This window comes from Heterocephalus glaber, unplaced genomic scaffold (genome assembly GCF_053883595.1).
Source record: "Heterocephalus glaber isolate CG9 unplaced genomic scaffold, H.glaber_assembly_v1.0 deba00001761, whole genome shotgun sequence".
Classification (NCBI taxonomy): domain Eukaryota; kingdom Metazoa; phylum Chordata; class Mammalia; order Rodentia; family Bathyergidae; genus Heterocephalus; species Heterocephalus glaber.
Window position 1 is genome coordinate 4,418,890 of NW_028258458.1, and position 14,883 is coordinate 4,433,772.

General features: G+C 36.1%; 1 protein-coding gene across 1 annotated transcript in view; it reads left to right on the forward strand.

Moving 5' to 3' along the window:
* The window catches only part of LOC101709177 (uncharacterized), a 36,006-nt gene extending 21,324 nt beyond the window's left edge, over positions 1–14,682 (forward strand). The window contains 4 exon segments of the mRNA XM_021251003.2: positions 9,561–9,687; positions 9,977–10,037; positions 11,553–13,428; positions 13,431–14,682. Of these exon segments, the coding sequence (XP_021106662.2) occupies positions 9,561–9,687; positions 9,977–10,037; positions 11,553–13,428; positions 13,431–13,454 (2,088 nt within the window). The 3' untranslated portion in view covers positions 13,455–14,682.
* Positions 14,683–14,883: the final 201 nt, after the last annotated feature.

A 14,883-nucleotide genomic window follows, 5' to 3' on the forward strand; every position in this document is an offset into this window, starting at 1 on the left:
TCGCTGTGGTATGATTCTTTTAATTCTTTGGGGAAGATACCCAGCAGAGGAATAGCTGGGTCAAATGAGACATCCAGTCCTAGTTCTTTGAGGTATCTCCATACTGACTTCCACAGTGGTTGCACCAGTCTACACTCCCACCAACAATGGAGAAGGGTTCCTTTCTCCCCACACCCCCGCCAGCATTTGTTATTGGTTGATTTCTTTTTTTTTTTTTAGGAGACATTACCACAGATTTTACAGAATTTAAAAGGATATAGAAAGCATATTACAAAAATCTTTTTTGAAATAAATCTGACAACTTCTAAGAAGTAACTTAGAAGACAAATTAATGAAACTAACTGTGGAGGAAATATAAAATTTGAATAGCACCTATTAAAGAAAGTATATTCCTAGCTTGAAAACCTACCTATATGAAAAGAGCAGGCTCATAAACATTTTAACTGATAAATTATATCAAACATTTAAAGCAGAAAAAAGAAGGAACACTTCTCCCCTCATTTTAGGAAATCAACATTGTGTTAATCTTAAAACTGGATAAAGATAATAGAAAAAAGTATGAACATAGATAGAAATTTGTTTAACAAAACAAACTCTTAGAAGTCAGATCTGGCAGTATGTAGAAAGTGGTTTTATTATAGGGATGGCAGTGTTGGTTCAGGATTGGAAGATCCACCCCCAAAGGTCATCATTTTAACAGAGGAAAGGAAAAGGCCGTATGATCCTGTCACTAGTTGGAGAAAGAGTATTGGACTAAATTCCACAGCTGTTCATGGTAAAAGCTATCAGGAGACTAGAAATAGAACAGAACCTTCTCAACAGATCAAAGACATGTACTCCATACTTCCAACAAAAACTCCTTCTATGAATGGAGACGATACAATGCTTTGTCCGTAAAGTGGGGAACAAGGGCATATATGCCTACTCTTCATCTGTCCATTAGAGTTTGAAACATAGGCCTAAACCAAAATAGTCTGGCAATAAAATGACACAACTAGGATAGGATTGGCATGGCAGAAGCAAAATCTTTATATGTAGATGAAATGGTCATCTACAGAGAAAATACTGAGAAATCTCTAGGAGCCCCTAGAACTTGTATTTGAATTTAGCAGGATTAGAAAAACACAAGGTATATATAAAAATTCAGGTCTGTGTATGCTTGCTATAAATGAAGAACTGGATATTGAAATTTAAAAGTTATGTAGGAGTACAAAGGACCCAGAAAAGCAAAAAACAAAAACAAAAACAGTGTTGGAAGATGTTTAGCACCCAATTTTAAGACTTCTTCTAAAGCTACAGTAATCAAGGCAGTGTTAGTGTAAGGAAAGACATATAGATCATTTGAATAAAACAGAGAATCTAGAAATAGAACCACACATATATGGTCCACTGAGTTTTGAAAGATTATTTAACATTAGCACTTTATAGAATATAAACTCAATTCAAGAGCCGAGGAAGAGATAGTGTCTTCAGCAAACGGCCCTAGAACACCTGGTATCGGTATATAAAAAATTAACCTCAACCCCTTTTTTCCATACATGAAAATAACTTGAAGGGATCTATGAACCTAAATAAGAAAGCCTAAAAGTATAAAACTTTAAGAAGAAATTATAAGGGAAAATATTTATGAATTCAGGGTAGACAAGAACTACCTAGGATACAAAAAACATGATGTATAAAAGAAAAAAAATTGATAAATGAGATTCCATCAAAATTTAGAACTTTACATGACATCATTAAAATGAAAAGTAGTCCTTAAACAGACCATATTTACAATGCATATAACCTATGAGCAGAATATATACAGAATTCTTAGAGCTCATTAATAGACAACCCAATTAAAATGTAGACATAAGAAGATGATAAATAGCCAGTATGGCACAAGGAATGGTGTGCAATTCTAGAATCAGAAGAAATGCTAATCAGTACAATAATAAGATTGAATTATACACTCATTAGGGAGATGAAGTCAAAAGTTTTAAAGCCTTGTCATGACTTTTTCTTTTTGTTGGATTCTCCCCGCTTTGCGTTTAATTTGTCGTGCCCAATGGCTTCATTCTGCTGGGTTTCCTGGGGTTGTGATCTTCATTGTCTTTTCCTAGGGTATTGTCTAGAACTTTTTGGAGTGCCAGTTTTGTATTCATGAACTTCCTGAGGTGCTCTTTGTCATGAAAGTATCTTATTTCTCCATCCATTTTGAAAGATAGTTTTGCAGGGTACATAAATCTGGGTTGGAGGCTGTTCTCCTTTAGGGCTTGAAATACATCACTCCAAGCTCTTCTTGCCTTGAGGGTTTGCATTGAGAAGTCTGCTGTGATTCCGATGGGCTTTCCTTTGTATGTGATTTGTTTCTTTTCTCTCACTGCTTGTAGAATTTTGTTCTTCTGTTGGATTTCTGGAATCCTAACTATTATATGCCTATGTGTAGATTTTTTTTGATCAAGGCTATTTGGAGTCCTATATGCCTCACTTATCTGTATGTCAAGTTCTTTTCCCCTGTTTGGGAAGTTTTCTGCCATCACTTCTGTGAACAGTTTTTTTTATGTCATCTGCACTCTCTCCTGTTTCTTCGTTGACTCCAATCAGTCTTATGTTATTCTTCTTTGGATTGTCTAGCAGCTGCTGGATTGATTTCTCATGTTCCCTTACAATTTTAAAGCAATTTTTCCTTTCCTCCTCACTAAGTGCAATCTTATCTTCTATATGTGAAACTCTATCCTCACATTGGTTCATTCTGCTGTGCAGACTTTCGATGGAATTTTTAATCTCTTGGAAATCTGTTTGTATCTGTTTTATGTATTCCATTTGTTTCCTATGTTGGGATTGCATCATGTTCCTCAGATCTTCTCTTTTTTTATCTGTGTCCTCTCTAGATTTATTAATCATGTCTTGCACCATGAGCAAAATCTTTGCTGTTATCTGAGTAATTATTTCTGATTTCATTTTTCCCAGATCCTCTTTTGTTGCCAGTTCAGAGAGTCCAGGTGGTTGAGTATCAGAGTGTTCCATCTCGTTTCCCTTTGGGGTTGCTGTAGGTGATCTGGAAGTCTGTTTTTGAGGCTTGTTTATGTGTTTTCTCATTTCCATGGGGGGGGGTGCTTCTGGCACCCATGTGGCTCACCTTCTCTGCCCTAGGAGCTTGGGATGGCAGCGGGGGAGCTTCCTTCCGGGTGCTGGGACTGGCTGAGCTTCTCTACCCTAGGAGCCTGGGATGGAGGTGGGGAGCTTCCTTCCAGGTGCTGGGACCGGCTCACCTTCTTGGCCCTAGGTGGGCTGCAGTTTCTTATGTTATTGATCTCCAGTTTTATTGCACTTTAGTCTGATAATATACAGGGGGTAAATTCAGTCCTTTTACATTTACTTAAACATGTCCTATGAGCTAGCATGTGGTCTATTTTGAAGAATGACCTGTGTGCAGCCGAAAAGAATGTATATTCTGATTTTGTGGAGTGGAACACTGTAAATGTGTATTAAATCCATTTGTTCAATAGCTTAGTTCAGTTCTAGAATTATGTTGATTTTTTTTCTAGATGATCTATTTGTGATAGTTGGGGTATTGAGGTCCCCTGCTACAAATTGTATTAGTTCTTATTTGGTTTTTCATGTCCATTAATACTTCTTTTGTATAGTTGGGGGCAATCGTATTTGGTGCATATATATTTAGGATTGTCATCTCTTTCTCTTGAATTGCTCCCTTCACAAGGATGTTGTGACCATCTTTGTCTCTCTTACTTAATTTTGGTTTGAAATCTATTCTGTCTCCAAATAAGATTGCTACCCCCATCTTTTTCTGGGTTCCTGTCACATAGAGAACTGTTTTCCATCCTCTTACTTTCAGTTTATGAATTTCTTTTTGAGTTAGGTATGTTTCTTGTATGCAGCTTATTGTTGGATTTTGCTTCTTAATCCATTCTGCCAGTCTGTTTCTTTTGATTGGTGAATTGAGGCCATTAACATTGATGGTTATAATTGATAGATATTGACTCCACCTTGTCATGATGTTTTACCGTTGTTGGCTCTTTCATTTTTAATTTTTTCCTTTTCTCTTTAGTTTTTTGCCTTGCCTGGTGGTTTCCCTCTGTTGGGCCTCATGGAGTTGTGACCTTCGTTGTCTTTTTCTAGGATATTGTTTAGAAATGTTTGGAGTGCTGGTTTGGTGTTCATGAAATTTCTCAGGTGTTCTTTGTCGTGGAAGTATCTAATTTCCCCATCAATTTTGAAAGATAATTTTGCAGGATACAACAGTCTAGGTTGGAAGTTATTTTCTTTTAGGGCTTGAAATACTTTACTCCAGGCTCTCCTTGACTTGAGGGTTTGTGTTGAGAAGTTTGCTGTGATTCTGATGGGCTTTCCTTTGTAGGTGATTTGTTTCTTTTCTCTAACTTCTTATAGGATTTTGTTCTTCTGTTGGGTTTCTGGGATCTTGACTATTATGTCTAGATGTAGATTTTTTTTTTTTTTTATCGTGGCTAGTTGGAGTTCTATATGCCTCACTTATCTGTATGGCCAATTCTCTACCTCTGTCTGGGAAGTTTTGTACTGTTACTTCTGTGAACAGTTTTTTAATGTCAATTGTACTTTCTCCTGCTTTTTCATGGACTCTTGTCAGTCTTATGTTATTCTTCTTTGTATCATCTCTAGCAGCTGCTGGATTGATTTCTCATGGTCCCTTAGTATTTTTAGGAAATCTCTGTTTTCATGGTTGCTAACTGCATTCCTGTCTTCTATATCTGATAATCTATCTTCACATTCCCTTAATCTGCTGTGAATACTTTCAATGGAATTTTTAATCTCCTGGATATCTGTTTGAATCTTTTTCATGGATTCCATTTCTGTCTTATGTTGGGCAATCATGGTTTCCATTTCTTTCTCATTCTTGGTATTCATGGCTTCCAGCATGGTTCTGTGCGCATCTGTTTTTTTATGTTTCTGTTCTAGAGCCTCTAATCATGTCTTTCACTCCTCTCACCATCTCTGTAGTTACCTGGGACATTATTTCTGTTTTGAATTTGTCTAGCGCCTCATTCATCTGTTTTGTTACTTCCTGTGCTATCAGTTCAGGGTGTCCAGGTGGTTGATTATCAGACTTTTCCACCTCGTTTCCCTCAGAATTTGCCTTTGGTGGGGTGGAAGTCTGAGTTTGTGCCTTGCCTAAATGTCTTCTCATTTTTGTTTTTGGTACTGTCCTTGGTTTAATTCCTCGTTTGATACTTTGAAATTGCTTATTGTAAGTATCTTTATTGGTTGTATTTAGAACCCTTATGGAATGATTGCTTCTCAGAGGTGTCTTCCAGATATAGCTGGTCTTTAGGTTTTGAGTCTCTCATGACTCTGTGCCTATCTTATTTTCATTATACCAGGAAGGACAACTGATTAGATCAATCACAACAGCTTAGCCCAAGTGATACAAACAGCAACACCATAGCATCAAGCACAGCTTAGAAAATGATAATTTGTGGTAGTTACTAATCTATCACCTTTAACTGTGTGAATTAAATCTAAATCGATGACCAGCCCAACACATGTTTATAGTGAATAAATTCTTTAATATAGTAACTTTACCCTTTGGGATGGGGAGTTAGAAGGAGTTGGGGTGGCTGGGATAAATAGGCAGAAGTATAGGGAAAGGTTAGCAGTGAGGCCAGAGGACACAGGAAGATCACGCAAACTCTTAAGAAACTGTTGAAGACAAGAGGAAAAGACAGAATGAAAGAACAAAGATGAGAGCATAACAACCTAAGAGCGATAGGGAGGCTAGAAACTGTGTTTACTTTCTTTTAAAACTAATGACAATCGAGAGAAGGAAAAGAAGAAAAGAAAAATAAAGAAGAAATCGAATTAGAGCCAGAACAGGAACAAAAATGGAGATGAAGAACAATGTGGGACAACAAGAGAACAAGTGAGAGAGCACAAAAAGAGAAAAGAATGAAAAAAAGAGAAAAATAGAAATTTGAAGAGTAGGAACAAAATAAAAATTAAAAATTAAAAATAAAAGCAAAGAAATTGAAAATAACGAAAAACAAAAATGAAGGGCCTCCTTCAGGGTGTGTCTGCTATCACAATAGACAATGTGGGCAGCAGTGTCCAGATATAAGTCAATGAGTCTCAGCAAGCCAGTAGCAGACCCGTGAGATTCAGGCAGATTTCTGGCATAAAGTCCCAAGTTGAACTCCCTGTCCTGCTGCAGGGTTGAACTCTGCAAGTTTCTACTGCAGGTTCCAGCTGCCCTTCCCCTGAAGATAGTCCAGGTTCCAATGGGAGGCGATGATCCCTCCAACTTACCAAGTATGGTGGTCTGGTGTGCCTCTTTATTGCAGAGATTCTCTGGAGTTTTCCAGTGGGTTTCAGTTTTCATCAAGGAGCCTGAAAGATGTCCTCTTTCTGTTGTTCACTTCTGCTCTATCTTCTGGAGCTCAGGACAATGGCCTTTATGACCCCCTGTCCCTCTGCAGTGTGGAACCAGGTAGCACAGCCAGGAGGCCAGAGGTGTGTGTGTGGGGGCCTGCAGGCTCCCATGCAGCGAAGCTGGTCACTGGGGGTGGGGCATGGGCACAGAGCTGGGCTCCACGTGGCCGAGGTCCTCACCATCCACAGGCTGGTTGCTGGGGCTTCTTACTGTTTTTTGAAGTCAGAACTTACTTAAACCCCAAAATTTTCAAAATGACTTTGTTCTCCCCACAACCCTTTCAGAAGTGTGAAATAATTTTTCTCTGATTATCATTGTGAAAATCTAGCAGTGCTTGTGGATGTAAAACTCAAGAAAATTTAGAACATTTTAAAACTGCCCCTAGAAGTTTTCGCCTCTCAAAATTCTGTCTTGTTCATGAGGACATGTAAAATTTCCTACCCTTCTTCTGTTCTTGTAAGTTTCTTCATAGTAACTTACACTTTTGTCAGTCTTTTCCTCCTTGTTTACCGGTTTGGAGACAGTGAGATCTTTAGTCCTCAAGGGTTGCAATTTTTTTTTTTTTAAGGGTTGCAAATTTTAAGCTAGTTTGTTTCTTTGTAGTTGAGAAGAGAACATTCCTTTCCCTGTTTTTACAGGTGACCTGAAAAGTGGAAATGTGTGAGTTCATTGTTTGCTTTTTAGTGACAATACTAACCCTCACCATGCCTTCTACTCTGGATTTGTGATCCAATTAAAGATAAAGCCTAGGAGTTCATAGCTTTGGATCTGACAGTCACATTGTTTTCCCAAAACTCTGTTTATGGGAGTGAATTCTCACTAAGTTTCCCTTTAACCTTAAATAGCTTCTCCAGCTAAGCTCCTTTCTTCACTCTTCAAGATTTTTTGGTGGATTGTTGACAGTCCTACCCCAATCTGCCTGAGTATTCAGTTATGAGAATATTCCTTTGCATGTCCTCTTGGTTTTTTATACCATATCTTCACCAGCATGAATACAAAAACCACTCCTCTTCAGATTAGCATAGGATTTTGTGTCATAAGTAGGGTGTCTAGACATCAGTCAGTCCAGGTATCTCTTTTCTTTCCCTCCCTTTCTAACCTGCACTCTTCCTGATAACCAGTTTGCAATCTGCCCACTGCCTGCTTAGCATCTGGAGGTCTCATGTTTGCAACTGTGCTGTTTGGTTTCTGGCTGCCCAGTCTGTAAATAACTCATTTTCCATGTTAGAATGAGGCAAACATATACTCATTACTTGTTTTTTTCCTCATGGTAATGTTGTGTCTAAATATTTTACAGTATATTTTGTTACAAAAAATTCATTTTTATGAAAGTTAACAATAATAACTATACATATTCTGGGAACCCTCAGAAAGTTTTCTACATGGGGAGTTTTCTGAGTATCCAGGTGAAAGCCTGTTTGACTCAGCCTTATCTTTCCATAGGTGACAACTGTTCTCTTTCTACTGCAGTTTCCCCCCTAAGTTTACCATGTGTAATTGTCACTAGGCAGTATTCTTTTAGTTTTGTCCCCTTGAAATTTTCAATAAAAGAATACTATAGAGATTGCACTGAAAAGCATTATAGGTGGTTTCTTTGTCACTCTACCTTATATGAGCTCATATCTGAGATGGGGGAAAATACTTTCTTATCCATTTCAGTGGTTACATGGTTGAAGTTGTTTTCAAGTTTACTTTGTATTCATGTAAAAGAATACATCTGTCTTCAGGAACAACAGCACAATGTATTTTCTGGAAGTTGAATAAAAGTCACTGGTCTGTAGATTTTGGTGTACTCATAGTAGAGGAAATGGCCATGGAGTGTTATCATTTGATCTAGCATTCTTTTATATGTCTTCATACTAGTTGTATCCTTCATTTGTTTTGCCTATTTCCTCAACCAAACGCATGGATCTCATTTTATATTGGTGTTTTCACTTAGTTTATATGTTTTGTTCATTTTTGCTATGTGTTCATTGATTTTTATACTCTGCACAAAAATTATTTTTATTGTATGCACTACAAACATTTTTTCATTTCTTGTCTCTTATATCCTGTGATTTACAATGATTTAAATTTCTCCCTGTAATTTGATGACTTCTGGATTTTCTACTGAGGAAACACTTTTAAGATATAAATTATTGTACATGGAATATGAAAAAAAGTATTTGTGTCAATATGGGTACTTATTTCTTCCTGACTTCTCTATTAAACAGGTTGTGATTTTTCCCACTTTGTACAATAACAGCTCTAACATGAATCAGTATTCCATTTACATATGAGCCATTGAAGACTGTCTTCATTTTCTGTGATCTGTCTGTCATCCAATCTGATAATAGTTCAGTGCCCTAAATAATGCTCTTTCTTCTATGTTAGACAAGCTGTCACCTTCTTCTTTACTACTTATTGAATATTGTAGAATATTATACTGAACATCTGTGATAGTTTGAGGAGTCAAAGATATGACTTAGAAGTGACAAATCTGTTTCTTTCATTTTTCATACCTGTTAATTTTGCAGTATTGGTATTCAGTATATATATATGTATTTTTTTGGGACCATATGAATTCTCCCATTCCTCTCCCTCATAACTGTGATAGATGGCTATTTGGTGTCATTAAGATGAAAGATAATATGTCTTAATTTTATTCTCTTTACACATTCTACAATAAAAAACTAATATTTTATTCACATTTTAGATTATTTATTTTACTTAATGTTCAATTAAGACTTTAATCTGTGAAACCGGGTTCAAGTTTCAAAATGCTATCAAAGCAATTACAGAAGGAATGGATTAATTCCTTAAATAATAAATTAAGAAAGGAGATATTTCTTATGATCTGTCAGATCATCTTTAAATTTGGATGCTGATTTTGTAGGCTCCCTCTATGAACCATACTTTAGAAACAACGTACGAATAAAACTGAGTTTAACCAGCAAGACAACCAGTGTTCCTATTCCGCTATGACTTTAGCAATAGATTTCAGTCTAGCATTAGAACTCCTGTGTGAGATGTGCATGAGGAGAGAGGCAGTGTTTCATGACCAAAACGTGGAGTAAACATTTGGAAGACTCAGCATCATTTTTTGAGTGGAGTAAAAATATTTCATGCTGTGAGTCTCAATTCTCTTCCTGGAAATGTATGTGTGATGATTTAGCAGGCAGTGACCTTTGAGGATGTGGCTGTGAACTTCACTTTGGAGGAATGGGTTTTGCTGAATTCATCCCAAAAGAAGCTCTACAGAGATGTGATGTCAGAGATATTTAAGAACTTGGCTGCTATAGGTAAGGAAGATATCATTTTCTTATTTATATAATTAGAGAACATTGTTTCTTGCTCACCAGTACAGTTTCATTGGAATATGAAAACATTTTGATGAGTATTCCTGAGATGGTCCCAATAGTATGAATCTAACTGAAATCTGTTAGTTCTTTTTGGGGGGGTCTACCGGGGATTGAACTCAGGACCTTGTGCTTGCCAGGCAGGCAGCGGAACCACTGAGCTAAATCCCCGGTCCTGTTAGTTTTTATATAATGTTGTAGTAATTTATTATTTTCTGTTTCTACTCTTTAGAACCAAACTGGAATGGCCAGCAAATTGAAAATCAGTGCAAATGTTGGAGGAGAAATCTAAGGTATTATGCACTCACACACACAAAAAGGAATGTTCCTAATGAGCCAGGGAATGAACACAAATTTTAAAACCAAGCAAACTACAAATGAAGCTAAGTTCAAAAGTTACTTAATTTCACAAACTTTCCGAAAGTGCATACAAGTTGTCTATCTATAATGTGACAGCTGAATACCTGAAACACTCTAATACTGGAAATTTAGGCAGTACTGACATTATGCTAAGGGTGACACTATTTAAAACATCACACTAAACAAACTTTGTTCCATGCTCAAAATTATAAAAATGTTACATGAAATTACATTTAGGCATTGGCTATAGTTGTATGTGAAATAAATTCTGTGTTTGGTCTGGGACACAAGTTCAGGGTATCTAATTGTACATGTGATATTTTCTAAACTTATGTAAGAAATGCCATCTACTTAAATGTTATGCACATTCAGTATTTGTAAATTTGGTAACCTTGGACAAATACTCTAAATCCAAATGAATGCACTGTTTTGATAATAGCTATTATCAAGCAGTCCTCCAAAGCATTCAGTCCATTCTTGTTCCAAAATTATTAGAAGGCAACTTCTGTATTGCTGGTGGGAGTGTTATGTAGTACAACAGCTATAGAAATGCCTATAGAGATTCCTCAAAAAAAGTAATAATAGGAAGTTCATTTGATCGAGGTGAACTTCTCTTGGGTATATTCCTCAGAAGATGATCATAGGATAGTGATAGATGCATATCCATGTTTGTTGTAGCATAGCTCACAAGAGCTCAACTCTGGAAGTAGCTAGTTGCCCACTCACAGATGAGTAGATTAAGAAAATATGCCATAGTCCAGGCATCATGGTGCATCCTTAGAATCATTGCACTCTAGAAAGCTGAGGCAGGAAGGTCATACTCACATGCTTAGCCTGGACAAGTTAATGACTGATGAGACTCTGCCTCAAAATTAAAAAAAAAAAAAGACTAGGTTGTAGCTCATTGCTAAGTGCATTAAATTTCCAGTGCTGAAAATATTTGGTATGCGTCCATAATGAAACTGTGTGCAATAAAAAAGTGACATGATGTAATTTGCCAAAAAATGGATCGATCTTGACCCCATAATGTTAGGTGAAATAAATGAAACACAGAAACTTTAATAACACATGGTATATTTTGTTTGATAAACCAAAAATATAAATTAAGAAGTAAAGGAGACATAGTAAAAAAGGGAAGCAGACTTTTTGCAGAAGGTGAAGAGGTTCGGTGGAAGGGATCATGGAGGAAAGAGTATCAAAAATAATCAAAAGGTATACCTATATACTAATTCCCCAAAATGAAAGTAAATGTTGTCTGTTGCAAACATATGAATTTTAGATTCCAATTACACACTAGTGTTTTAGTAAACACTGTTTTAAGCCATCCTCCAGAGTGTACAGTAAATTCATGGTCAAATATTCTTAAAAGGCCTAAAACTAGGTCTCTATCTGGTAAATCATTAATAAGGAGACACTTTTAAATGTGATTGATTGATTTTTTTTTTTAGAAGTGAAGAGATAGAGGAATGGTGTCAATATAAATTATGGTATCAACATGAAGACATGTTTTTTGGGACTCCAGATCGTAATGTGAACATGAAACCACTTTTTACAGAACCAACTGAAAGGATTGCTTGTAGAAATCGCCTAATTCTTCCGTCATCACTAAATGTGCCTTTCATAACTCACACTGCACTCAAATCATATGAGTATCAGAAATTTGAAGAGAAGCTGTCTAACAAAAATGAACATGGGGAAACCTACAGAGATTTCCAGTCCTTTCAGAAGGATGCAAGAACAAACCCTAGAGAGAAAACCTATGAATGTAAGCAATGTGAAAAATCCTTCTCTGATTGCATTAAAGAAACTCATATTGGAGAGAAGCCCACTGTATGTAAACAAGATGCTAAAGCCTTCAGTACAACCAGTTATTTTCAAATTCATGAAAATAATCACAGTGAAATGAATGTCTCTGTATGTATACAAACTGGAAAAGCTTTTAATTCTCACCGCAGTGTTCAAATACATGAAAGGGCTCACACTGGAGAAAAACCCCATGTATGTAAACAGTGTGGGAAAGCCTTCACTAATAACTCTTCTTTTTGCAGACATGAAAGAACTCACAAAGTGGAGAAACATTATGTATGTAAGCAGTGTGGAAAAGCCTTTACTGATAGAAGTTCATTTTGTAGACATGAAAGAAGTCACACTGGAGAGAAACCCTATGTATGTAAACAGTGTGGGAAAGGTTTCAGCACACACAGTTATTGTCAAAAACATGAAAAAATTCACAAAGGTGAGAAACCCTATGTATGTAAACAATGTGGGAAAGCTTTCAGCACACAGAGTAATTGTCAAACTCATGAAAGAATTCACACGGGGGAGAAACCTTATGTATGTAAGCAGTGTGGGAAAGCTTTCAGGCAACACATTCAGTGTCAGATACATGAAAGAACTCACACAGGGGAGAAACCTTATGTATGTAAGCAATGTGGGAAAGCATTCAGTAGAAACAGGTATTGCCAAATACACGAAAGAACTCACACTGTTCAGAAACCTTATGTATGCAAACAGTGTGGGAAAGCATTCACTTATGACAGTTCACTTTATAAACATAAAAAAATTCACACTGGAGAGAAACTATATGTATGTAAACAGTGTGGGAAAGCTTTTACCTGTCACAGTCATTGTGAGACACATGAAAGAACTCACACTGGAGAAAAACCCTATGCATGTAAGCAATGTGGGAAAGCATTCCTTTATTACAGCTCCTTTTGTAAACATAAAAGAATTCACACTGGGGAGAAACCCTACGTATGTAAACAGTGTGGGAAAGCATTCACTTATGATAGTTCATTGCGTAAACATAAAATAATTCACACTGGAGAGAAACCCTATGTATGTAAGCAGTGTGGGAAAGCATTCCCTTATCACACTTCGTTTCATAAACATAAAAGAATTCATACTGGGGAGAAACCCTACATATGTAAACAATGTGGGAAAGCATTTGCTTATGACAGTTCATTTTATAAACATAAAAGAATTCACACAGGGGAAAAACCCTATGTATGTAAGCAATGTGGGAAAGCTTTCAGTACACTCATTCAGTGTCAAAGCCATAATAGAACTCACACTGGGGAGAAACCATATGTATGTAAACAGTGTGGAAAAGCATTCACCTATGACAGTTCACTCTGTAATCATAGAAGAATTCACACTGGGGAGAAACCCTATGTATGTAAGCAATGTGGGAAAGCTTTCACCAGTCACAGTAATTGTCAAACACATGAAAGATCTCACACTGGAGAGAAACCTTATGTATGTAAGCAATGTGGGAAAGCATTTCCTTATTATAGTTCATTTTACATACATAAAAGAATTCACAGTGGAGAGAAACCATATGTATGTAAGCAATGTGGGAAAGCTTTCTCTTATTACACTTCATTTTATAAACATAAAAAAATTCACGTGAGAGTGAAACCCTATATATGTAAGCAATGTGGGAAAGCATGCAGTACACATAGATATTGTCAGATACATGAAAAAAAGCCACACTATTGAGAAACATGTATGCAAGTAATGTGAAAAAGCCTTCAGTTATTCCAGTCATCATAGGCTTTAAGAAAGTCACAGAAGAAAATTAACTGTGAATTTATGCTGTGGCTTACACTGACATGAAAAGACTCACAGTGAGGGGAAGCCCTTTGGTAAGAATGTGGAAAATCTACACTACACGCAACTATCATTACATTCATGGAAGCATTCATAGAGGAGAAAATCTGAACATAGATGAGCCATATGAAAAATGCATTTTTCCCAGTGCATTCAAATACATGAATTCATGTAAGAAAGAAGCCATGTGTGATATCATTGGGGAAAACCTTTCAATTCTTCCACTTTTTTTTTTTTTTTTTCCAGTACTGGGGATCGAACTTGGGACCTCCACTTTTGAAATACAGGGAACTCCCATTGGAAAGAAACCCTGTGTAGAAAATGTGAGAAAGCATTTTGTGTTTCCCATAACCTCAGAAAATATGAACAAACAGCATAAATATGAAATGTGAGAAAAGTCATTTTTACATGACTTTATGCAAACACAATATTGTATTATGGAGAAACATCAGTGTATATTTTATGGGGACACCTCTAGTCATTTTGATGTTAATATTTTAAAAGAACACTTTTGGGAAAACATCAATATAAGGAATGTACACAAGTCTTAAGTTGTCCTACATATAAGAAAGCAAATTGGATCAAATTCGTGTGAATGTATAAAAATCTCAGTAATAACTCACTTTTTAAACATTCTTTGAACATTTCTTATGTAGTACAAAGTAAGTATGCAAGTAATATGAAAATGTCGTAGTAATTATTTCCATGTAGAATGCTCCAGAAAATATACAACCAGATCAGTTACTCTAAAATATAAATGTAGTGTGGTCATCTGTAATTCACTTTTAAAGTAGATCTCTGGGTTACATGTTTGTAAATTTACTTTCAGGAACAAATATGCTGACAGTTCTTTTTGTGGAAGTAATAATGCTGGAGTTTAATATTGTATTTAAATCAAATTAGGTGATATTTATTTTACATCATGACAGATGTACAGGTATATTAAAATGTATTATATGTTTAATATTGCAGGGTTACTTTGTTTTGTTTTTTAGTAACTGGTGTAACTAGGCACTAAAAACTGAATTTTTGTTAATTGTAATTTTTCCACTAGCTTCTATTTAAATTCTTGGTGCATCTACTCCATTTTTCTTTCTTTCAAACAAAAGAATTTCTAAATTGGATGTTATATTTTTATAATTGTTTTATATTTTTAAAGATTTCTTT